The sequence below is a fragment of the Ornithodoros turicata genome, chromosome 2 (genome assembly GCF_037126465.1).
Source record: "Ornithodoros turicata isolate Travis chromosome 2, ASM3712646v1, whole genome shotgun sequence".
Lineage (NCBI taxonomy): Eukaryota > Metazoa > Arthropoda > Arachnida > Ixodida > Argasidae > Ornithodoros > Ornithodoros turicata.
This window is the reverse complement of record NC_088202.1, coordinates 114,612,740-114,639,534: the sequence shown is the minus strand read 5'-3', so window position 1 is coordinate 114,639,534 and position 26,795 is coordinate 114,612,740. Positions and strand designations below refer to the sequence as shown.

Genomic DNA, 26,795 nt, shown 5'->3' with positions numbered 1-26,795 from the left:
TTTTGTATCGCTGACATGCGCAGCACCATGCAGGTGCAAGCACTGGTAAGGTTTCTTTGGGAAACACAACTGACAGACATTTTGTGACTTTCCCTACATCAGGGAATGCAGCTACTCGGCGAGTGTTTTCCACAGTTGATTCCAAGCGGGAACTTTCGCCCTGTTCTACTTATTATTTTTTTTCATAGACAATTATGTGTAGGTGCTGGGGCAGCCAGTTCGGCCTTGTCGCGACTCACATCCCCACTCTCTCCTTGTCCTATCATCAGCATCGGCATCGCAGCATAGACATTTTAAAATCTTTACATATAAAGGTCGAAAAGGTAGATTACCATTTGACCTTATATGTACTAGAGGGGATGTGCAGCCCATCTCGCAATCCGCATTGGTTGCTTTCCCGTACCCTGCGTTGACAAGGGAGTGACGATGGAAAAGGAGTACGTGCAATCAAGCCCACACGCAAGCTAAGTTTTGCTTTTCTCCAGTTGAGTAAGAGTACCCTGTTGACGTCAAAGCTCGTGATGCGTAGCAGGCTGTACGTAAGCCGACTGCTCGTCTATACGTAAGCCGTAGATGAGCCGTCGCCCTGTTGCAACACGCTGGATACTGTCCTGACTCCCCGTCGAAACCCCTTCGCGCTCTTGTCCCAGGCAAAACATGCGTCTCTGTGCACATGCGTTGACCATTGCAGTGCGTTATGCAATTCTCTCCCTGAACAACAATGTTGAATGAGCGTTTGCTGCCTGCGTCAGATGCACAGTGCAGATATTTTGTGTCTGCGTGTGATGCGCAAGATGAAACATCTCTCAGAGTTGTCGCTAACATGCACAAAGAAAGAAGGCCGTGAAGCACACGGAAGGCCCCAGACAGAACACTTTATCCTGTGGACGTCCGAAATACATCCTAATGTTCGTATCCGAAAATTGATGTCCGCCGGAAATCCCTTGGGGCATCATAAATGGACGTCCTTGGTTGGATGTCCGCAGGATGTCCCATGTCGACTGTTTAAAGGATTGTCCAAATCACGTCCCTGACGAGATGTTACACGGAGCATTTCTTGCGGGAGAGAGAGAAATGCGAGATTTTTAGCAGTGCGGAAGTTTAACTTTCGGGCGAACAAATGAACATCACAAACAAAACCAGTAACAAACACAGAGTTATGTTGATGGTGAATTAATAGTCCAACCAATTTCTTACTTCAATGACATTTGTGTATGTAATCGAATTGAACTTAGACACCTCACCCTTCTTTTTGTATCAGAACCAAGCAGGACTCTGGAATTTGCGGAAGCTATTAAACTAGACGTGTATAGTACCTGTTTTCTCCCAGAATAGGAGTGAAGAATGTTCAGGTCTCCCTTCAAATCAGCGTACTTACGTGAGGAAGGGTCAGAAGTCCGCCGGCATTTCTGGTGGACCGTGTCTTGGTTGCGAACGGTTCCGGGCCAGTATTGCTTGCACTACTGCGCCATGGAAATATTCCCTCAAATCTCTTTAAAGCTTCGTGGAGTTGGTGGTCCTATCGACTCTCTCTGCATTTTAGTGTGGTAGCGCCGAGTAGCGTACCGCGGCATATGCACTAACTCCGTGCAATATCCGCGTAGCTCCACGTTACATCCAGATATTGCCAGGGAACGGACGTTCCAGGGAAGGTCCAAACCCCGGCCGCTCGTATGTCCGTGGAATGTCGCTACGATAAATGTCTTTCTCCCACGGAGATTGCGATCTCCATTAGCGGATGACCCATGGAAATCCCCAGGACATTTTGTTTTGCGAAAAAATGCGAAGTACTTGACTTACTACTGTACTTAACGACATCAAAATAAGTTTAACTAGTAGTTGTAACTACCATTTTTGCAAGTAGTTTCTAACTACTTTTTAACTACCATGCAGTAGTTTAACTACAAGTAGTTAACTACTACACATCCCCACCAAACATTGCCGTAACGGTCTGTTACACACGTTCCCGTGTGCGATAGTACAGCTTGGGACAAAAGTTTATGGAACACCGCGGCGTCTCATTTCTCCATTGGAGCGGCACCCAAACAGCAAACGGGAGCGGATACATATACTGAGCGATGGATAGAATAGCCGGTCACACGTCTCTTACTCGATCTCGTCCTGATACTTAGCAGGGGTGCATCTTAAGGCGCAACACACACGGACAAGAGGGAGACACACACTCGCGCCACTCGCAACTCAGTTTAATAGCAAAAGGCACATAGACATCATAGGCATCACTGAGTGGCACTCCGCGGGGACACCTCGCTGTGCATTGTAATAGATGTGTGTGTACACCGGATTTTCGGAGGACTGATATCTTGGCAATGTCGCGCAATGCGCTGACGCGAGAGATTATTGAGGCATACATGATAAGTAAGTCGGGGGAAAGGTGTGTGAGCCAGCCTTCCGTGATGTTGTCAGTGCGGGAGATAAAGTATCTCGATGATAGCGAGTGGCAGCCGCTTATCGCTGCGTAGTGTGAACTTGTTGGATGTTGCTGGTAGAGGGCGGGAGGATGGTTTTCTGGATTTTCGTCTTTTTTGTTCCTGTCTATGTGCCTTTTGCTATTAAACTGAGTTGCGAGTGGCGCGAGTGTGTGTCTCCCTCTTGTCCATGTGTGTTGTGCCTTAAGATGCATCAGTATAACCAACTAGCCCAATTATTGTTGTTACTTAACAGGGGGCCGCTCCGGTGAAGAAATATACCAGTGCCGTGTTCCGTAAACTTTTGTCCCAAGCTGTACCTTTAACCGATCTCTTCATTGTAAGTTTATGTCTGTACCCCTTGGGAAGCCCCAACGCTTGTGAGAATAGTGTGGAGTATACTGTCAGGCATGCAGGCATGTGTCCGCCATGGCTAGCTAAAACCTTTCCACAATGCCACTGAGAAGGAAGAATAGCAATGTCCAGTGCTTGCAACATATCCATACTTGTCTACGACATGAAAAGTGCAGCTGGCAGTCCTCTCTCCAAAACGCACCATAGAAGTGAAGGCCCTTTCTACTAGGATCACGGCTTTTGAGTAGCCGCGAAGTACCATGTTCGGCTTCTAGAGAGGTAGGTGTAGAATCTTTGCGTGGTTGATCGTAAAGGCACGAGGCAAAGAGCGACAGACAATGCACGTGAGAGGGCCACGTGCTTTGGAGCGATGGAGCTGATTGGTGCAGGTGCTATTCTGTTGGCCAGATAGACCGCTCTCCGAACCAGGTAAAGCGAAGGTCGGTTCATTTCTGCTCCCGAAAAGTGCGTAGTTCTTGTTTCCGCTCATTTGCATAGCGGAACAAGTAAATAGTATATACAGTGAACCATCGTCAAAGGGAGACTGCATACCAAAAACGTGCTGAAGTAACAGTGCGACATCAATGCACACCGTGTAATGTTACAGAGGACACAATTTCTCATCGCCAGGTGGCACAATCGAATATTTTCCTTTGAGTCATTAGGCGCTCCTCCACGGAAGAGCGGTTCAGGAACACTGGCTTTCACCTCACCGGTATTCTTCGCGTGCGCCTTTGTGTAGGCTCTCTTCCACCGGTGGCGAGTACTTCACAACGAAATCGAGGAAGCAGATGACTCCTTATCCACGTCGCACGAGGAAGCAACCAAGCGCGTGCCCAAAAAAAAAGGTCTCTTCGATTTGGCCTGTACCTCCGGCACTAGTTCAGGGGAGTGCCGATGTGGTGCAAGCGCGTGCGCCGCCGACTGAGGCAGTGCAAGTGTAGGTTCAGCACTATAGCGCTGCGCGGTCGCTTCCAAAACTAAGAAGCGAGTGCAGGAACAGCTAGGCTGGTCGTCTGCTGTCCGTACCGCGGTCACTGTCATGTTCTTCATGCTTGCGTTTACTTTCTTGTATACTGTTTATGTGCGTTGTGCTTCATTCGGTTTACTAGTCATTGGAATAAGTGTTTATTATGGGATGTTACCTGTAAGCAGCGAGTGGACGACGTATGCATTCTGCTTGTTTGTGCGAAAGAAAGGGAAGATAGTAATCGCGTTCCCGGCTATCACGTGAACGCGGTGGCAGATACTATGAACACGAGTTCTTCCTGAATGGACAACCGCTAATGGACAACCGACATTCTCCCCCCATCTACGCTGAGCAGAGTTGATCCAACGCCCGCTTTTCGCATGCTACGAAACACCTCTCGTTAACATGCTGCGTTAGTTCATCGAATGCGTCTCGATGTGGATTTTACAGCTCAGTAGCGTTACCGCTTGAGACATGTTGACTCTCCCAGATGCTGTCACTGCGGTTCTCTAGAGGATCTGGAGCACATTCTTCTTCATTGCCCACACTACCAACCTTCCTTGCCCTTCTCCCTATCAAAATTGCTTGCAGAAGTGCTGCACCGCCTGAACTGTTCAGCGAGTGCAGCCAAATGGAAGAGACCTAAGGTAAACAGCCCGCACGAGACTACCTGTGACGTCACGCAGAGTACAGGAAGCCGGAGAGGGAGCCTTCACGAGTATCGGTTTCGATATAAGCTTGCCATCTCTTTTGGCGACTAGCAAGTCCTCGACCGCCAAACCAACTTTGTTTCTCACTCCTGAAGAATGTACGTCGAACTTATTTACACAGTCACTATGAGAATTTCAAATTGTCCTGGAGTCTCCCTTTAATATGACCACTGCCGTTACCCTGTATTCTGGCCATAAAGCGAAGTGCCATACTAGCGAGAAACGCACCCCCCGCACAGACCGCTACGCAGAACGAAGGCATATGTAGTTACGCTAATTTATTTTCCGAAAAAGTACGCTGTTGAATGTCTATACTTGGAGCAATTGTCAGCAATCAAGTTTTCTAAATGGACAATAGCGCCATGAATTGCGTGGTCGTTATAGATGTCCTTCTATGGCTCAAAGAATAGCAGTGCAGCATTTGGTGCTTCATTTGCCTCCTTCGCAGTGACATGTGGGGTCCACTCAGCTCACCATCACACGTCTCCATCCGTAGCGTTATCGGGAGACCTCTGGGCAGACCCAATATGTCACTCTCGGAAAGCACTATGTGGTCACTGTCGTTTTAAGCACTTCAGCACTTTGGCGGTTCGGAGAGCGCTATGCGTAATCCCGAGGTCAACAACATCAGGACGGTCATCCCGAACCTTGTTGGCGTACTTTAACACGTGTCGCCCTCTGCATAAGGTAGGCGTCAGCCTCTGTTTTGTGACAGTCTGAGGGTCAAGTGCCGTTGTCATAATAGCGAGAGGATAATGCATGTGTTTGACTCTACTCGTCAAACAAATTACGGTCATTGACGGATAAGCGAATTGTCATACTAACGAGGTGGATTTACATGGCGGCGAAACGGTTCTTACGAAAAAACGGTCATAAAGCGAACATGTCAGATTAACGGGAGTCATATTAACGAGGGTTCACTTAGTAAATAGGAGGATAGTTATAGTTCTTCTACGCTTATGGTTACTTGCAAGTTGCAAAGGTGAGTAACATTCGTGAAAATCATGTTGATATTCGCTGTTCAAAGAAAGCTCGTATATGTTTTTCACTAAATGTTGTCTGTTGTATGCGCGTATCGCTGAAGTCTTCAAAATAGGATTCAGAATGTATAAGTTGATGTATTAAAGGTGCATGGAAGCACATAAAGGTATAAAATGAGCTCCTGCGAAAGAACGACGAGCCCAGATGATCTACAGAGCACGCACAAGGCTCTGTCCCGCACACCTTTACAAAATCCTATCCTCGTGCGAAGAGCGCATCGCCGAACGAGAGGACGTCGTGACGTATCATGCTCTCCGGCACGTGACCAGTGACGTACAGCGGCACAGCTTAAGCATGTATAAGCGGCGCGTGAGCTGAGAAGAAAAAAAACAAAGAAAAAGGCACAGAGCCGTTTCCACGTCACGCGAGAATCGTGTCTGTCGCACGCGGCTGGCTGCACTCTAAAAAAAAGGGACTCAGGGTGACTCCCCCTGGGAGAGTCAAACCCTACCACATATATAACCCCCTCCTGGAGTCACCATGACTCTATCAAGGCAGGTGGGTCATTTGATGCCATGAAGAGGAGTCATTTGACTCCCACTGGCATGGATCTGTTTTGACTCCTACCAGCACCAAGTGACCCCAAGGGGGGAGTCGCTTGATGCCCCAGGAAATGGGGGGACCTTCCACCCCCATATAAAAAGTGCACCAAAACGAAGCACCATTGCAATAAATACTGTTTCCCTGTAGTACTCGCTAACGGCACAAGTTCTTGACCTAAACATACAAATATAAGTTCACCGTTTGATCACTTACGTCAAGGTGTACTGGCAGTTAGAACATACAGCAGAAAGGCATAATTTATTGGAAATGGTATTTTGTATTTTTTATAAGTCCAAATGGTTCCATACTATAGGCTTAAGATCAGAGACTTTTATTGCTTTAACAATTAGCACTCCTTTGAGACAAGATAGCAGCAATAGGCTGCAGCGACTAGGATACACGAAACGTCCGAACCACCTGCTCAACTTGGGAATTACCTGGAATTGGCATTACCTGGAAATTAATGAAGCACAGCAACTAGTTATGGCAACTAGTACTTAATCGATGTACATTATGAGATTTGTGCAAAGTTTCAATCTGTATAAACTATAAACGGTGATTCCACGTTAATCTAACAGTTGAGCTCAATACACAACGTTGACGGTAAAGAAGGTTGCGACCAGCAATGCTGCTGTGTCCTCCATGCAGGATACCCGACCATGAACCCTTCGGTCAAAACAGAAAATGATGCAGAAATTTGCAAGTCATCTCCTGTGTGATGGATGATGGTAGGATACGTATGGGCCTCTTCCGACTTCTGCAAGTAAAGTATTTTAAGAGTGAAATTATGAAGAGTGACAGGAACACAATACCACATTATCAGATAATAATATAATTTCATAAGTTCTATCTCTTCCGCGGAAAATGCATACCTTAATTTAGGGGTTAAAATTGAGTTGGTATTTGCTGCCGTGAATGAAATAAGGTTAAATGAGGATGTTCCTCATCAGCACTGCAGTGATGTGATTGACCCAAGTCATTTTAGAGAACCTATTGCAGCAGGCAAAAACCCCTCTTCAAGCAACAAAATGGTGCTTTTGAGCAGATATGCTACATCATCACGCACACACTATATACTTTATTTTTAATATACGCGTAATTTCAAAAGAGACGTACATGTGGTCACCGAACCCGAAGCCCATCTCCTTGTAGCGATTGTCATGTACTGGAAACAGTTGAAGTAGGGTACCTGTAATGACAAAAGTTAGACCAGCGTTCGTAACAGCAACAGAGCGGTGTCAAAATTCGAAAAATCCATTTGAAGTACAGTAAACAACAGAATATAGATAACTGCGAATAATTTCCCATTAGTCATTTTCTGCCGATATGTTAGTCACAGTGCCAAATTTAAACGAAATAGTCAAAGAAAATGCCAAAGCTAGCTTACTTGTGAAAAAGTACTATGTGTGCTCTTAACACATGACATCTTTTTTATAGTTATTTTAGCACTCAATTTGCGCACTGTGCTTTCACGTAATGCTAGAATCACATAGGCTGAACATGACCAATATTTATTTCAAGTTTCTCGTTCCACAACACCAATTAATTGATCGCCTATTAGGAGCATTCTCGCAAATCTTTTGCGTTATCGCGTTAGGGACGTCATGTGACATCTGCGATCAGAAGCGGAAACACAGCACGGAAACAGCAATGACTTCAAAAATGAAAGAAAGCGTGATAGTGATCTTATCTCTATCGCTTTACTATTGCCTGGCCCTAACAGGTAGGAGACAAACTCGTCAGCAGTTTCACGCTTTAAACAACACGTGTCAGGAAAGGGTTTCCTAACTGCAGGATACTGGACTAACGCCTGCAAAACAGAAGCGAAACTGTACAAATAGGACACGCGACTACTTTCCCGCGATGACTCGCGCTACCCGCTGACTATAGACACGCGCTAAACAAGCAGAGGGTCTCAGCTGGAGGCTTGCCTTTATCCATCCACTTGCTTTTTAACAGCGCAAGTGGATGTTTGGGCGGGCCTGGCGCGGATTCCTGATATTTTGCGACAATGTAGTAGGATGTAGCAGGATCGCCTGTATGGCGCAATTGGCGAACCAATCACATCACTGGACTGCAGCCCGCCGTAGCGACGTACTCACGACGTACTCGCCGGATGATTGTGGAACTGTCGGAAATTACCTTCTGGAAACTTCTGCCACCATTCAGGAAAGCTTTGGACAATTTTTAATTGTGGGAAACTTATTTTTTCAATTGAACTTTGAGAATTTCCAAGCGAATCTCACTTTTTTTTTCGTACAACAGTATCGCAACAGAAATAGCCGAAAAAAAAAAAAAGTAAAATTTCCGCTTTATCCCCGCCTGTTCGATTGTCGCAAAGAAAAGCGCATGGAAGATGCGGGGAGAGGAGGAAGTGACCCCATCCTGTTTCCAAAGTTCCCTCTTGTTTCCAATCACAAAGAATCCAAAACAAGTCTCATCACAAAGACGCAAAACAAATGAAGGCGGGGACACTTCCTCCTGGAGACCAACATTACGCGCACGCTTCTTTGCGAAAATCAAGCAGGCGTTGCTAAAGCGTAATTTATACTTCTTTTTTTTTTGGCGATTTTTAGTTGCGATACTGTGCATAGTTTTTGTTGGGTCTGTTGGGCGCTTATCCGTGGAGGACTTCATATTTCTGTAAAAAAAAGTGAGGTTTGCTTGGCAAATTTCGAAGTTCCATTTACTAAAAATAAATTTTCTGCAATTGAAAATTGTCCAAAGCCTTCCTTTATGGTGGCAAAAGTTTCTAGAACTGGTAATTACCGAAAGTCCCGCAATCCTCCAGCGACTACGTCGCCAGTTCCAATTTTTTAAATAACTTTACATGAAACACCATGTATACCCTCTACATATTAAAACATAAATGTGTACTCTAGCACAAACAAACTTCTAGTGTGACCTCCCAAAGGGCATGTTACGTGCAGTGAGCCCGTTGGGAGCTCCGACTCTAGCCCAACGTTACCTACTCCTAAAATAAAGAATTCAAACATTTAGCTAATTGGCTAACTCCGATACCGTACAGCTCCAGTTGTAGGGCCCAATGCCAGTAACCTAGGGGCAGTGATAGAAACTACCTAGAATAAATAATTTTATCGTTATCTTTACCTGTAAATAAACATCTGTATTCAGTAAAAACCCTCTATGTTAACATAATGCGTATATGTTTGCGCATAATCTCAGTATGCGCCTTCATGTTCATTATGACAGAGGTTGCGCAATGGCTCAGATAGGAGTATAAGTATTCCACATATCTTGGAGACTCACCCAACCCTTCTCAACAAAATTGACTTACAACACAAAGAACACTGCTTACCAACTTCTTGATGAGTCCATCTGCCCTCTCTCAGCAGTGGTGGCAGGTAGGCTGAACGTAGCAATGACCAGGGCACCTAATGCGAGGAGCAAAGTACAACGGCCACTAAATATTCTGAAGTGACACATCTGTAGTTTACACCACAATAAAGTGAGACCGTGCAGTGTCATCCCTTCAACACAGAACCACTGCATTCTGACCAACAGACACCTGGGGAGAAGGAGGTATTCATATGGTTCTGGTGTAACTAAGAATTATCTTAACAGCTAGAATAGAAGGGTGATGAGATGAGATGAGTTCTTCAAAGCGGGTGCCGAGGTGTATAGCGACGAAACCATGGCTCCAGCTCCCTCCTCCCAAGTATGGGTGTTGGCACACGCTTGCAGTGCTTCCGTTCCAAAAGCAAGGAGCTGGAAAACACACAGATACCTAATGAATGAAGATATGATACGCAATCTCAGCTGATGCGGTGTTCTGAAGTACAGTGCAGATGAAGCTCTTCTGTCCTGCGTTGAACTGGTCGTGCAGAGGAATGTATCAGATGAAGGAGTCTCATTGAATGAGCTCTCATAAAAAAGGGTCATCAGCCGAATTGACGACGTCGCGGACGTGGAGCGCCGTGCTCTCATGAATGTCCGCAAATTCCCCAACCGCTCTGCCTTTCACCTGAATAATGCAAAGGCAGACCACAGTGACAAGCACATTCGAAAAACGGAGGAGAAAAAAGAGAAAAGTGATTTGTATGCTCAATGACACAGCAACACACAGGAAGACTCGACACTGTTTCAACATGTTCTAAGCCCGCGCCTTTGTACGATCGACGTGCTCTCTCCTTTGCATTGTCCCACGCCCATCCCAAGTCAACGACCATCCCTCCAATCAAATAATTATGGTGTTCCTTTCCAATATGTGCACTTTTGTGCGGGTGGCGCCACGCAGCTTGTTATCACGTATCTGCAACGATAAAGCAATCCGCAAGCACATCAAACATAAAGCGTATACCCTTAGGCACACAGTTCCCCACATAGCACAACTGCCCGTGTATTCGTTGTGCAAAGAAGCGCAGAAAGCGCGTGCAATACAACGAAATCAGAGATCCATTTACCTGAATCAGCAGTTTGTCCTGTAGCGGCGCTTCCAGCCGCCGGACGAAGAAGCCGACGAGACAGCAGCGCCACCCGGCGCGAGCTGAACATTCTGGCTCGCAGCTTCTCATTCTCACGGACGTTCAGTCCAGTCCAGCCTTCGGACAGTAAACTGTTGTCCCCAACTTGGAATACACTCTCATTCCTACACTGGTGTCCCGTCCAACGGACAGCAGCAGTCATGCAGCCAGCCGTAGCAGGTGACAACAACGGGGCTCCTAGTCAACCGCCTGCCCCGCCTCCTCCCGCAGCCGTAAGCTCCGTCGCCGTTCGCCTTCCGCCGTTCTGGCACAGGAACCCGTCGATATATGGTTCATCCAAGCGGAGACCCAGTTTCAGCTGGCTGGCATTTCACAGCAGCTTACCATGTATCGTCACATCGTCGCTGCCATTCCTCCAGAGATTGGGATGGAAGTGGCAGAGGTTCTTCAGGCTCCACCGCCTCGCGATCAGTACTCCCATCTCAAGACCGCCATCCTGAATCGTACCACGCTAACTGAGCGGAAACGGCTGCAGCAGCTGCTTAACACCGAAGAGCCCACCCCGGCGCTCGACCTAGTCAGAAACTCATCGCCGAGCGCTACGTGTGGCCACCCATGAATGCGGGCATTCGAGCTTGGATGAGGTGCTGCGTCGCTTGTCAGCGCTCAAAGATTCAGCGTCACACCATCACCCCTCTTGGCAAGTTCGCGTCGCCGGACGCCCGCTTCGATTCCGTCCATCTTGACATAGTTCGTCCTCTTTCCATCTCGCGCGGATACCGGTACCTTCTCACGGCCATTGACCGGTTCACCCGCTGGCCAGAGGCTACGCCCATCACCGACACAACCGCCGAAACGTAGCCGCCACCTTCCTACGCAGTTGGATCGCCCGTTTCGGTGCGCTCACGAGTAACAACAGGCCGAGGTCCTCAGTTTGGAAGCCGCCTTTTCACCGCCTTCACCAATCTACTTGGCACCTCGAGCATAAGAACAACTTCGTACCACCCTGCGTCGAACGGTATGGTGGAGAGGTTTCATCGGCACCTCGAGGCTGCCTTGATGGCGCGTCCTGTCCGCTCCCACTGGACAGATGCCTTACCCCTAGTGCTTCTCGGCGTCCGTTCTGCCTTCAAGGCCGACCTTGGCTGCAGTGCGCCTCCCCGCCGAATTCTTCGTCGAGTCAAGCTCGCCCTCCACCCCTTCCGAGCTCCTCGATCGCCTCCACCGCGTCTTCGACAGCCTCCCACCCGTGCAATCTCCTCCTGCAAGCCCTACGTCCCGCAACAACTTGCCACTGCCACCCATGTTTTCCTCCACATCGACGGAGTTAAGCCATCCCCTGTTCCCCCTTTACTGGCCTCCATCCCGTTCTGCACCGCTCTGACAAAACCTTCCGCATACTCAACGGACGGGAAGAGACAGTCAGCCTGGATAGGCTTAAGCCCGCCTTCCTGGAGAATGCGGACCCTTCCGTCTCGTCACTCTCGAACACCACAGACTTCGACCGTACACCTTCGCCCATCGACTGCCAGGCCCGAGCACTCAAAACCGTCACCTGGTCCGATCGTTCCTCGCTGTTCCCAGTGGGGGCGACGAAAGCGGCGCTTGCAGCCGCCGGACGTAGAAGCCGACGAGACAGCAGCGCCACCCGGCGCGATCTTAACATTCTGGCCCGCAGCTTCTATTCCTCACGGACGTTCAGTCCAGTCCAGCCTTCGGACAATAAACTGCTGTCCTCAACTTGGAATACTCTCATTCCTACAGTTCGTTACAGTATCGAAAGCTTGAGTCCCGTAATGCCTCCTTTACGTCATCTGCACGGTGATCGCCTCCCACGCCCGCTATCCTTACGCAAACATCTGGCGAAAATGATAAACGAAAAGCTACAAAGACCATGTGCAAGCAGCCACGGAGAGTTTCACAACCGTTGACTGCACCGAAAATACGGAGCGGCAAATCCCGGAGCCTCGAATATGAATTGGGAGGCGCGTTTTCCCTTTTCCGTTTTAGTTTCAATTGTCTAAGCAGGTGCACAATCATTGTTTGTGCATGGCACATTAGCAGAGCGAACGTTTTACCTATACGTTTTACTGCACGCGAGCAGCCGTTTCACGCAGGCGTTTTGAAGACACTGCTGGCTGCTCCAACGGGTCCACTCTCCTCCCGTTCGCGCCGCAGCAGATTCCGCCCGAAGGAGTGCGAGAAGGAAGGGGGAAGTCATTATCGGAGAAACGGCGAAAGGGAGTAAAGCGCGCATTTGACGCCTCGCGACTCCCTTTTTTTCTTAGAGCGTGCCTCCGACTGCTTTTGGAAATTCGATGGCGCAGTGACAATACATCATATAGCGAAGATATGCTATTGCATGGTAACTCCTGGTGGACAGCATCACAGATGAGGTAGGGTTTCGAGCCATGTTAAATGTCACATCCATGCTACTTGAAGTTTTGTCACGGTCTGAAAGTCTACAAAAAAGTAGAAGAAGAAGGACGAAGAAGAAGAAAAATTCTCGTTCTCGAAAAAAATCGAAAATCTAGGAGAATGCTCGATTGCTTCTTAAAGGGTCTCTGACCAGAAGCTGGAGAGACTTTTCCGCAGTGGCCACCGATAGAATACACAAAAGCAACTTCACATACGAAAATGCATGCCTCAACATCTCTCAGTTTTTGTGAACTCGAATTTTGAACATCGCGGTTCACGCCGACGCTGGCACACCTAGCGTCAAACCAAGGAAACGTACGCATATATAGAAAACTCATCTGGTCATCCCACTGGGACGACGTCAATCGCCCATGCAATCAGCGCGCAGAATGCCGTCACGTGATCGAGCACTACAACAGCATCTTTCAGCAAGAAACAACATTTTTACATCGATATACTGTTGTCACAATGTCTGGAAATAAAAAGTATATATGTACATACTTCGAAATCTGCAACCTGTTTTATAACTGCGATAATCCAATTAGCGACCTCCGTGGAAAGAAGAACTATATAGCTACGAGGCTACGAGCTACGACGACTTTCGGGATCCAGCGCGCTGTTTCACAGCGTTAGTGTAGTGTGTGTATTTCCAAGTTTTCTTTATTTATATCTTTTGGCACAACGACCAATATATCGAGGTACACAGACTTCATTTGACATGCCTCGGTTGTGTCATCAAAGCGAGATTTCTCGGCGGGCATTCAGTTCCGTAGGATACTGTGCGTTCAACCGCAGCGGCAGGTATGGTTGGCAGCGGATTTTGCCAATCGTATTTGAAGAATGCAGACTATAAGACGGACCCCTCAGTTTGAGTACAAAGAACCTCCACCTACAGCAGTCCGCAGTGCTTTCCTTGAATCTATCTTCCAAGACTGTTGCATCTGGACGTGACGAGGTTAGTATCTTCTGTATATTTTATACAGTGATTACTCTCCGTGTGAGAATTACGTTGTGGCATGCAGATGTTAGGAGACCAGTTACGCAACAAAGAAAAATGAGGATTAAAGAAAATTGAAGTTTACGCACTAAATCAAAAGATATACTGTACAATTCCGAGTGTTGTTCAGAATGCAGCCATGCCATTGCAGTAAGCAACATCTACAGTACATAAAATGAAGCTGTGTATTCCGCATCTAGGTGTAACATTTTAATTGTCACAGCAGTGTGCACCAATGTAGTTCATGACGTTATCCATACAGACAAAGACAATGACCAGGTTCTGGTCAGAGACCCTTTAAGATGATACGCCGTGCCTAAGAACATCACATCACTACTTAACCACTCAAATTCACGGGTTTTCGATGTCTATAGAAGTTGTATTAGCGAACGAAAGCCACGTTTTACCAGCCGTTAGGCTTAGCAGAGCGGACACGACGGAGTGCAGCATCTTGGTTAGCTTATTATTAGGTTAGTTCAAGTTCAGTGTTTGCATTTTCATGTCCAAGTTAGTCTCAGTTCGCCGTTGGCAGTCTCCCGCGCGCGACTGTGCATTTTATAGTCAGATAACATTTTCACAGTAGTTTATTTTGAAACAGGGATTTCGATCACTTTATTTCGAGGTACAGCCCTCCCCTTCACAGCACTACACAACCCTTCAACGAACCTTCACGAACGCTCTACAACCCTTCAACGACCCTTCACGAACGCTCTACAACCCTTCAACGACCCTTCACGAACGCTCTACAACCCTTCACACGACCCTACACAACGCTAACGCAAGACAGCATTCGCCAAACGATACTTCCGAGCTTACTCCGATTCCGCTTGGCGGCGCAGTCTCGCAGCCTTCTTTCGCCGCCGCTGCTTCGCACAGCTTTCATAACCCATGGCGCGCCCACACAGACATGTCTGACTCGTGCGCCACGAAAACCCGAATCATCATCATCAGCAGACACATCTGAACCTGTCAACCACCACAGCTGCACTGCCGTGCAGCATTGCCAGGTCACTTAGGCGGAAATTCAGGAAGTCCGCACCAGAAAATCCAGTAGAACTCAGTAGATGTCCTAAAACAACTTCACCCCAAAAGAAAAGGGGCGAAACGCTCCTCCGCGACTCAACTAGTGGGCCATATGGTAAATAAAACAAGATATCACGATATATACACGATAGAATAAGAGTAAAATATACTTATATGCTGTACACAGTAAAGACGTGCTTGCACGCCGTCATTCGCTCACGCGCACAACATATACCCTATACATAGGTGCATCCATGGTTTCTACTAAGTCAGCATTCACAGTGAAGTTATAGCAGTTCTTGTCTCCTATCAGTCGACAGTCCAGTGGTTTCTGTCGAAAGCTTGCGTCGCTGTTTGGTTTTCATGACGTGGACCTCCGAAAATATCAGACCCACCCACGCGCTTGAATGTGGCAAGCGGAGAACGCTTACAATGAAACTTCTTAACGTCGGAAACATAAGCTCGTCGGAAACTCTCTCCATGTTTGCGGTACTACCGGGTGTCCCGTGGAATATATGCATCCTTCTGCAATGTAGTTGCTCTAAATTGTTTTACTTGGACAGCCGCTCGCTTTCTTTAAAGGTGTCTGCCTGCAGCTTCCACATAACACGTCGACCTTCCACTGTGTCCAAAATAATTATTTATGGAATTTGTGTAGCACGCAAATAGTGCTCATGCACGGACAACATGATTTTCCCACTCGTACGCGGACTACGATGCAACCAGACAGTGTCAGCAAACGTGAATCATTCGCTAAGTACGAGGGGTGTTCCAGTCAAACCGGGACTTTCTGTCTCCTGAGTGTACAAATGGCTCGCGCTACGTCTTTTTCGTCATTTTCACACGCAACAGGCATCCGCGTCCACCACGTGGTGGTCCAAAGTTTGTGCAAAACAGAAGACACGTGCTGGACAAGATGGCCGACAACGAGGTGAGCGCGCACATCAAACAGCGAATTGTCATGAAGTTCCTCGTGAATGAAGGCGTAAAGTCATCTGAAATTCTCAGAAGACTTCAGGCTCGGTATGGCCACGATACACTTAGCCGCAGCAAAGCGTTTGAGTGGTGCAAACGGTTCGAGACGGCCGTACATCAGTGCAGGACGATCCCGGCCTGGACGGCTCAGAGCCCAGTGTCAGTGTTCCTGAGAACATCCAACTTGTGGAGCGCCTGATCCTCAAGAACCGATGGATAACATGTCTCGAACTGGCTCGAAAGACGGACCTTTCTGTGGGAACGTTGAACACTATCATTCATGAACACCTCCAGTTTCGGAAAGCCGGGCCTCATCACCAAAGGAGTCCTCCTCCTACAGGACACTGCACGCCCGCATACCGCACATCTCACAACAGGCACCTTACAGGAACTTGGCTGGGAGTTGCTGCCCCATCCCCTTACAGTCCTGACCTCGCCCCCAGCCATTTCCATCTCTGCGGTCCACTGAAGGCGTTCCTTGGGGGCTCCGCCACTTCAGCTGCGACGACGAGGTCAAGAATGCGGTCCGATCATGGCTGCTACGCGCCGGTAAGGATTTCTATGCTGCTGGAAACGCTGGGACAAGTGCATTTGTGCAGATGGAGATTACGTTGAAAACTAAAACCAATCTCTCGCCTCTAAGTTCATTTTACTTTTGCGAAAAATGAAAAGTCCCGGTTTGACTTGAACGCCCCTCGTAAAACCATGTTTCAGGCAAAAATTCAGCGTATTCAATTTCAATTAAATTCAATTTAAGCGTATTTTGATTTTTTCTCAGTATTTCAGTAGTCCGACTTGAAATCCAGTAGATGTACTGAAATTTCAGTAGATCTGGCAACACTGCTGCCGCGCCGAGTGCCGCGCGAGTCGCTCTCTACACGCGCCCTCTCCTTCCCTCCCACTCACTACGCATGCGCACAGCGCCGCTGCTACAGACAGACCACATCGCGATTCTTACGTAACGAGGACTATAATGCTAACGCATTAAAACAAGCCGCGGGGGATGGGTCGGTACCGAAAACCGAAACGGGAACGCAAAGGAAACGAAATAACTATGTTGGTAACCGAAACTGAAACATAAGCAAATTCGAGCCAGCAACGGAGGCAGTAACGCAACCGAAAAAGATTCCGTTGCCTTTCCCTGCTCGGGTTTGCCGTTGCGCCGCACGCAAATCATGTACGTCACAGCACGGGCACTGTCCTTCGTCTGCTGCAATGCCATCGCATTTCGTACAGGGATTTTTTTATCTATAAAACTCTCTAATAACTAAACTTGAATTATTTGGGAGTAGATCAAAAGGAAACGTTCCTACACTTGTGTGGCTGCATGCAGCACGTGCCGCAGTGTAGGACTGCGGAGGATTTCAACTACCTGGGTTCTTTACCTTGCGGCGGAAATCTCCGACACACGGTGCTCGAAGGAATGTTGGAAGCAAGAATGAAAAGAAAAAAGAAGAAGAAAACGAAACATAGCCGGTGGGTGCTCTGGTCGATGTTTTGGAGTGCCCCTCCAAGGTTTTCGCAATAACCGGAGAGCTATTGTACTAAAGAGCATAAATGTTATTTTCTTAATGCGCTCCTGTGGACAACCTGAAAAGATAATAATAATAATAATGTTTTATTGGTACCCAAGAACAGTCGTGACGACCCTAATGTTGGAGCACACAAATACAATACAATGCACTACAAATGGACGCAATATACATATAAATACAATATGCAAATACAGACAGTATGCACTAATAACAAGACACGATTTATGCAATCACAAAAAAAAAGTGTACATGTAAAAAATGTACATGACCTGAATTGAAAATAAGAAAAGAGCACACGCGCATTGTAACGTGAGAAACACATAAAACCGCATGGCAACAAAAGGGAAACTATCAGAAAACATCAAAGAAAAGAAAGGTCCGAAAAATTAAAAAAGGTATGGCGTCTAAATGATGTACATGATGACGCAAAAATATCAAGAGATGAAGGAAGCGAGTTAAACAAAATTTGGCACCGTGTAAGGGGATCATTAGGATTGCAGTGGTTGACATAGAACGTTGGGGTGTTCCGCAGAGTAGCACGTGGGAGACAAAAATTTAGGCCGCGGGTTCGAATCCCCTCACCGGCTGTGCTGTCTGGGGTTTTCCCTGGGTTTTCCGGCAGACTTTCCAGACGACTATCGGCACAGTTCCCCTTGGAGTCGGCCCAGGACGCATGCTAACCCCCTTGTCTCCGGCTTCTTCCTGCTGTCCTCTCTCCATCTGTCCGCGTCTGTACGCCGCTCATAGCCACAGTTCCTTCGCGGCGCTAAGACAGAATTAAAAAAAAATTAGGCGGCGGAATTAAAAAAAATAAGAGAAAAGGGGAATCAAATATGGAGTGCACACATTTATAAAGAAAGACCACGTCATGATTGTCATGTTAACAACAGGAAGCAAGTGCAGGTAATTTGAAAGCTTGTCATAGTCATAAGATAAAAATGCGGGGACATTCCGTAAGAAACGCGAATGAATAAGATGAAGTGCCCTCTTTTGCACAGCTTCAAGACGTTTGACATCGGTGGCACATAAAGCATTCCATACTACAGACGCATATTCAACTCGGGGAAGGACGCAAGCTTTATAGAGAGTAAGTAATATCGTGTGAGAAGAAAACATTTACAGCTATAGGTGAGCAAACCAAGCACACGCAGAGCAGCAGATCAAGTTGCTCTCACATGCTCATGAAATTGAAGCCTGGCATCAAAGACAACACCGACATCATTATGGTATCGACACGGGCTATTTCGCCATCAGAAAAGTACTGAAATCGGGTTACTTGAGACTTGCGCGTGAATGAGATAACTTTAGTTTTTGATGTGTTGGTTTTGAGGAAATTAGAAGTACACCAAGAAATAACACTGTAAACATCCTCCTGAAGCAGTAAGCAATCGGAAGGCGAGGTTATTGTCACTGCTTCGCCCCAGCAAGTGCTGCGCAGATGATTGGATAACTAAGTCCCACTGGATAACTACGGATCCGTCCTGTGTAAGTCCATGTAATTCTGTCTGACCCAAGACTGGTAATTGGCCACGTGCCTAAAAGCGCAATGTGAGTAGCTAGCAGAGCGATAATTCTCCATTGGCAGTCTTCCAGGCTGCCAGGAAGTTGGGTAATGCTGGAAACGCTAAGCGAAAATGGAAGTAATATGCAGTGATGGCCAACAACAACAACATATATATTGTGATGATGAAGTGGGGAGTGGGGGATGGCCAGTAGTTAACTACATGTAGTTAAAATACTAGTTAAACTACCTGATTGTAGTTGAAAAGTAGTTATCAACTACTTGCAGAAATGTAGTGTGCAACTACTAGTTAAACTGCTATTTCGAGTAGTTAACTACAGTAGTTAGGTTACTGCAGGCGCCAACTACTTCCGATTTTGCCGCAAGCTTTACGGCACGATTGTGCTTCCGACTTTTACCTTGAGCTACTTGTTTGACGAGAACGAAGGTGCAGAGCAATTGTGCCGTGCTTGTGTACTAAATCTTCACTTGTATATCACTACTTGTGATTAATATGTAGGTGTCCAAGAACACTATAGAATGGGATTGGTGTTGATGGACAACGTTAAGTAGTTAGAGATGTAGTTAAAATACATTGCAGTAGTTAAAGAAGTAGTTTTAACTACCTCCCCTCAAAACTAGTTGAACTACTAGTTAAACTACTCCATCGCGAAGTAGTTAGTAGTATAGTTGAACTACTGTAGTTAGTGGCCATCACTGGTAATATGTTTGTTGTCCTCCCTCCGCAAGTGCGGCACGTGGCCTCACATATATAGAATAATACCCCTGTGAGACGCCAGATTAAATGTCATTTACTATACAGACATTTGTGTTACTTAACTGTCCTTTACGGCTGACACCTGTCAGACGAGCACGAACTGACATTCCTGGCCAGTGATTTTCATACCGATAACCAAATAATCATTTCGCATACAAGGCGGAAGACAAGTCACATAATAGATAAACGATACAAAAGCAGCACTCGACCTCAAGAGAAAACCTACGACCGTTAGAGAGTGTTCTAATCCTTCTTGATCTCCATTGCAGCAGTACATTTTTAAGTGAAAGGGAGTAGCGTGCCCATTCCGAAATGACGATCAGCCGCAACGACGGCGTCGCAGTGATGAACAGCCATCAGAGCCTGCCTCGTACTTTAAAGGAATAGTTCGCTCCCTAACGAAATTGAAAAAAAAGAAAAAAAAAGAAAAGAAGGTACTCGACGTGTGCAATCGGCAATGAAAAACTCCCCATTAATTCCTTTCGTTCGAAATCGATCTAATCGATCTAATCGATCTAGTTTTCAGTATTTTCTTGTGGGCACCGGTAGCGTGAGTGGCGCCAAGGGAGGAGCATGTTGCGGGAGGCTGCGATCGGCTCGCGTGACGTTTCGTGACGTTGCTTCAGGGCTGGAGATAGGAAGCAGCATCTCGATGCCAGGGAAACGGGAACGCCATCTTGTCGTCACATTGTTCTCAGACAGAAGTCGCGCGCACGTTCTTCTCGCGGGAAAGCCTACTTGCGTGGATCTCGTTGCATTCAGATGCCTACTATGGATCATACCGCTCGAGCTGCCGGAAACCATTGGTCGGCGAATTCACTCATGATGGCCATCACCGACATCATTCACCATCACATCACTCTGAATGAAGTAATGTCGAGTGATGGGCAATGATGTGATGTGGAGTTTGATGTTGAATGATGGGCAATGACGTGATGTGATGATGTTTGATTTTGAATGATGGGTAAGGATGTGATGTGATGTTGAGTTTGATGTTGAATGATGGGTAATGATGTGATGTGATGTTGAACTCGACGTTGAATTATGAGTAATGGTGTGTTGTTGAGTTTGATGTTGAATGACGAGTAGTGATGTGATGTTGAGTTCAAAATCCCTGTGATGTGTGTTTCAAGTTGAAGTCGTCGTTGTTGGTAGGTTCTGAGGTTGACGATATTTGGGGGGAGGGTTTGCATAGAAGTACGCTTTGACTAGACTTGAATATGGTACCCCAGTTTCAGTGTACCTGTCCTCGTGTCCTGTGATAATCTGAGTTTACCGGTAGCGGGACGGTTCCAGTCGTATGCGTGACCTTGCTTCCGGTGGGTGGGAGGGGAGGGGTCTTTGCTGTTCAACGTTGTATTCAGACTTCGGAGTCGGGGTCTCGGTCCGTGGGGCGGCGCTGCACTGGTATGGATGGCATCCTTCAGGAGCAGGGGAGGAGGGTTGACCTTGGCGCTCTCGCGCTATTAGTTTTGCATCGCAGGTGTGGTGATTGTGGTGTGGAATTGGCTCCAAGATAAAGACACGTGGCGTTCGCGCTGTTGTTCGGGTTTTTCAGGTGTGGATGGGTGGGGAGAGGAAGGGCTTGCCCTTCAGCGTTGTATTTGGAGTCGGGGACTTGGCTCTGCACTTGGATGGCATCCGTAAGGGACAGGAGATGAGGGTTCATCTTGGCGCTGTCGCGCTGTCAGTGCTGCATCGCTTCAGAGCATCGCTGGTGTGGTGTGGAGGTGGACTCTAGCGCATAAAGACGCAGCGCATTCGGGCTGTTATATCGGTTGTGTAGATCAGATTCTTCTGGCGCTCGATTTTCTTTTTGTTACTGCTAGCACAGAAACATACCTGGTATCTGGGCAAATGAGCGAGTAGATGGAAAAATACGACGGGTATTGTGCAGTATGAACTCTGGTTAGGTCACTCTCATCTGAACAAAATGATGTCGTCAAGTGCCCGACGTCGTTTTGGGCAACTAGAGCACGTCGTGATTCCGTGTTATGATTTTACGTTGACATACGAGTTGTCGGAGTTGCGTACGTAAGGGATAGCGTGGCGGTGGTTCTGCGCAATGCGCAAAGCTCTGCTTGCGTTTTGCGCGCGCGCAGAACCACCATGTTATCCCTTACGTACGCAAAGGCGATAGCGTACGATGCACTAAAACTCTCTCTTGCCGCACAAAAGTACGCTTCGAAATAGCGGAACAGCTTTGTCTGATAATAATATAATCGCGGATAAATATGCACTGAAAAGTCCAGAAATATGTATACAACTATGCACCTCGAAATATGTCAAATGATTATGTCAAATGTTCGGTAATGACGTGATGAGCTGTGATGTTGATGTTCAATGATAGGTAACGACGTGATGAGCTGTGATGTTGATGTTGAATGATGGGTTATGATGTGATGAGCTGTGATGTTGATGTTGAATGATAGATAATGATGTGATCAGCTATGATGGTGATGTCGGATGATGTGTTATGATGTGATGCTCTGTGATGGTGATGTGATGCTGTGGGTAAGCCCGGGCATGATGTAATGTTGAATGAATTTTTCGGGAAATGCCGACCTATGCCGGAAACTAATGCACAGACCTGATAAAGTTCGAAATACACTACAATGTGCAAGGGAACGAATCGATGCTTGGAGAGCTTTCCTGTAACACTTAAACACTTCCAGCTTATGAAACAATTATTTGTAAATACAAACAACAACAACAACAACATCTAGATAATGATGATGGCATGGGGTGCTTCACCGCGTCGTTGCCCAAGCAGCACAATGTACTGAAAGTCGAGTGCAATAGGGGTGGACGGTATGTGTCTTATCAATGTTCTTTAGTTTCACGAGTCTGTTCCAGGCCTTCCACCTACCCGTCCACCCCTATTGCACTCGACTTTCAGTACATTGTGCTGCTTGGGTGCTGTACCCTACCCCGATTCGCGTGGAGCAGTACATGAATGTGACAGCTACAGGAATGCTACTAGACGAGACGGCTGCCAGAGAACAACTGTTTAATCTCAAGTAACCAAGATAGCGACCGAACTACTATCGTGCGCAAAACCGTGACACCCGCTCCCACGCTCCAAGTATGATCTTCGTCCTTCAGCGACTACACTCCTCCCCCTCACGTTGTGGATACCGTACGGGAGGCCGCTTACGTCGTTGATGGTACCGCGATGGCTCGGTAGCGGAAGCTGACAGCGATGGTTCCTGTGACATGCATGACGTTTGGTCACAGAGACCTAGTGACATGGTCGCGTCTGTACTGGGTAACTGCTGTCTGGAAAAATTGGAAACAGGCGGTAAGGACACTCTAGCCTTCAAGTGATCTGCGTGGACGCGACGACGTTTCCCGTCTTCCAGCTCCACCTCGTAAATAACTCGACCAATCCTTCCCAGCACGACACCTTTTACCGAGTGTTGCTTTCGTGTAATCACGCGGATGATGTATGTGGTTTCAAGGACGAAGCATGCAATACTTGTCGAAAGACAGGCCACATTGCTCGAATGTGCAAGACGAAGGCTGCCAACGGAAATAGCCGTCTCGTCTGGCAACACTCCTGTAGCTGTCACAATGAAGAAGATGAAGGAAGAAACAATAGAAACATGCGCACACACTAAGGCGTCTGAAGCAATCTGGTGGACGACAAGAAGTCCATGAACAGGGTCTTCATTGGGGCCAATGAGTGCTGCTAAGTTGAATAGTCTCTTACTGGTACGGGCCAGCTCATCACGCAATACAAGCAAACTATAGTTCCGATATCTTGGCAAATAATGTATACAGAAATGTAAAACAACGAATAGAGCTAAGTGAATGTAGAGCAGACGATAAATAGAAATTGAGATCGTTCGCGCTCAACAGCGTAAACAATCTCTAGGTGCGAGGATACATGGCAGCGCTCTGCTGTCGAGGACAACGCCGCTTATGCTCAAAACGCCATTAGCGGGCTCCGTTAGCCAAAAATGCCAGTTATGCTGGCGAAAGGCCATTTCCACTACCATGTGACACGGACACAAAAGTACTTCATCTTAAATGATAGTTGCTAAACTGACATTTAGCGTGTCGTCTGACAGGCGTATGAATCACCTCATGTGTAAATGTACTCAGGGGCGGATCCAGGATTTTTCTAAGGAGGGGGTCAGAACATCCGGAACCCCCACCTCTAGATCCAACCCTGAATGTACTCCCAATTGTTGTTGTTGTTGTCATTATTTTGGTTGTTTGTTTGTGACACAAGAAGGTTGGAAACAATCTGCGGTTGATTGATGGGTATTATAACACAGATGACAAACCGTGCATCTGCAGTTGCAACAGTATTGTTTTCGTGTCCGTGCGCAAATTGCATGCCAAAGCCTAGATTGTAATTTGACAATCGTAATTACTGAAGCAGATAGCTTGACTGTGGCAGTTTCGTACATTCTGGTGAATGAGCGTGTGCCCGGGAGCCTGAGACACAGCGAAAAGGTATGCACATCGAAATACAAGTAATAGCATAACGGAACAAGTGCGGTTGTTAGGGATGTGTTTCCCTTTCCCCTCCCCTGAGAGCAAAAGAAGAAGAAACAAGAAAGATGCAGTCAAACGCAAGGTCGACTTGCTGTTTCATTGGACTTCTCCTGTTGCTCCGGCTGTTGGGATCACTAATGATTCTCCGTTTCGGAAGCCGGACACTACATCCGCTTCCCGAGCAAAACCTAATTAGCGCCGACGGTGCTTCTGCGCTACACAGGCCATTTTAGAGCATGTGTTCTATGCGTGAAAGGACGTACGTATACGTATGCACACTGTGACAGGCTGAATTGTAGAAGGAGAAACGAAAACACGTGTGCCTTTCAGTTCCTTCGTTTACTTTATCAGAAAGCATTAAAATGCAATCACGCGTTATGAAATAGAATGTTTATTAACTACCAGTGGAGGTGAATCAATGAAAACAAGAAAAGAAAAAAAAAGTAGAATCAGGTCGTAGGACCACAGGTGTGTGTCTGTCCCTGTTTCCTATGTTTAACTGCTGAACAACACAGAAGTGAAGTTGTTTCACAGGACGCCACCCACACACTTGACCCGAAGCGGGGGCGATGTCCAAGAGAAACGGTGCGTCACAACGACGCATCGAACCAGTGGATCAGTGGACGGGTAGCACTGCAGGAAACAACTATCGGCATTGCCTTGGCCTACTGCCCGAGAAGCTCCAGAGCACATCCAGCCCTCCGAAGCACGTATTTGGAAACCGTGACCGATAGGGAGCCCTGCTCTCGGCGGCAGCGCGGCAGAAAACCCGGAAAACCCCGCCTCTGAGATGTGAAAGAAATAAATTAGGCACATGCGTGGGTGTTTGATCTGTTTGCGACGCCTTTGGGTTATGAGAAATAATGCTCAAATTGTTTGATGCATTGCGTGCTTTGCATATAGGGGTGTGAGGCCACAGAGAACTGCACCATCTCTGTTCCCATTATAGCGTAACAGAAAGACGGTGGGCCACTACAACGCCCCATGTGAGATATATTCACTAAACATTGTCACTCTCTGTGGCCTCACGCACGGAAAAGCAAGACACATAATTATTTCAACAATTGCCACTACTTCTCATAATCCATAGATAGATACACATGTGCTCATCCATTTATTTTGCCATTCAGCCGTTCAGCTTCGAGCACTACACAGCTTACAGGAGTCGCCATGACACGTTCATGCGGCAACGCGAAGTGTTTTACGGCTTCGGTCAGGGTTTCGAAATAATCGCAGCCCTGTTAATGCGTCATCGTTGCGATCGTCATTTCTGCCCCTTAGCCTGTATGTACTTTCGCGTCGAGGCACAACAACCTCTACTGACTTTTTTTTACCAAATTGAAGTAACGTTTGCTCATGAGCACAGTACCACCTATTTCCATTGTTTTTTCGTATACATTTCGCATTTGCGGCTAATATTCAGCTGAATTTCAAAATAACCAAAACGACAGGTATTCAGGGCTGCGCCTACAATGTGGCGACTAAAGTCTGCAATGTCGAGGGTTTTTACAGGCTTGTGTTTTTCGGTATCGCTAACATTACTTCTGCACCAATAAATAAGCACTACTATGATTAGTAGGTCGCGGTTCCGATGAATCCTGGAGATGGCTATGTCAATATGTACCCCACGTGGTCGACCCAATTCCAGTAAAGAGACTCGAATTGCAGCGTGGTTCACGGTGCGACACGCGCTTTGCTCTGGCGAAAGGCCGATGGCATTCCATTGCGAGCGAAAACCCGTAGCACATCGCTGGAAGTAGGTACTTGACCCTCGACCGTCGTGCAGCAGAATTTGCTCTCTAAATGGAATTTGCCATAACTGTCGTGTAGACGACATCGCATACCGACGACATGTCGCCATGGCAACGGGTTGGTGCCGATAGCCGCTTAAACCAGCTGCCATAGAGGCACAGTGTGTAAGTGCACATATTTGTATAACCCGACCCACAGCACGGATGTAGGTATTCGATCGTTAGGAGGCTATCACGTTCTTTCCACGCAACGCTCCTTCTGCACGTTTGTCCTGCGCTGCAGGCAAACAGCAACGAGCGAAAGAGCACGTTCGAAGGGACAATATGGAAGGAGGATCCCTCCACATCTAAATCAGTGATGTGTTCAGATGCCGAGACAGTGACATCTAGAGAATAGGATTAAGAAATGTAACAATTCGATTTCTGTGTGCTATGATGGCGTATCTTCTCCATGGTACATTCGAAGCAAAACTTTTCATTCAATGCAAACGTCTTGATACAGACTCCATGCGATGCCCATCACGATCGCACTACATATGTGTGCAATCCGCTATGCCATAAATATTATATTACGTACAATAGCCGTGCAAGTAGAGAGAGCCGTAATATTGTTCCTCCGTGTCTATAGGTAGTTTCCGTTCTAACAGGAAATACAATGGATTGAAGACTTCAGGTACTTGACATAGCGTCCACACATTACACGGGCCTTTCTGCAGTTTAGTTGTTTAATATTTTATTTATTTTTATTTTTATTTATGAAGTACTGCAGACTCCGATAATAATAATTCAAGATGAGAAGGTGAGAGAAAAAATGTGCGACGT

General features: G+C 47.0%; 1 protein-coding gene across 1 annotated transcript; it reads left to right on the top strand.

Annotated features, from left to right (window-relative positions):
- Nucleotides 1-11,509: 11,509 nt before the first annotated feature.
- LOC135384968 (uncharacterized) lies at nt 11,510-12,277 on the top strand. The gene has a single exon (XM_064614148.1). The coding sequence runs from the start codon at nt 11,510-11,512 to the stop codon at nt 12,275-12,277; it is 768 nt and encodes a 255-aa protein (XP_064470218.1).
- The last annotated feature ends 14,518 nt before the right edge of the window (nt 12,278-26,795 follow it).

What these genes read in the sequence shown, in the direction of transcription:
- LOC135384968 (XM_064614148.1), top strand. Translation starts at nt 11,510, where the DNA reads ATGGTGGAGAGGTTTCATCGGCACCTCGAGGCTGCCTTGATGGCGCGT.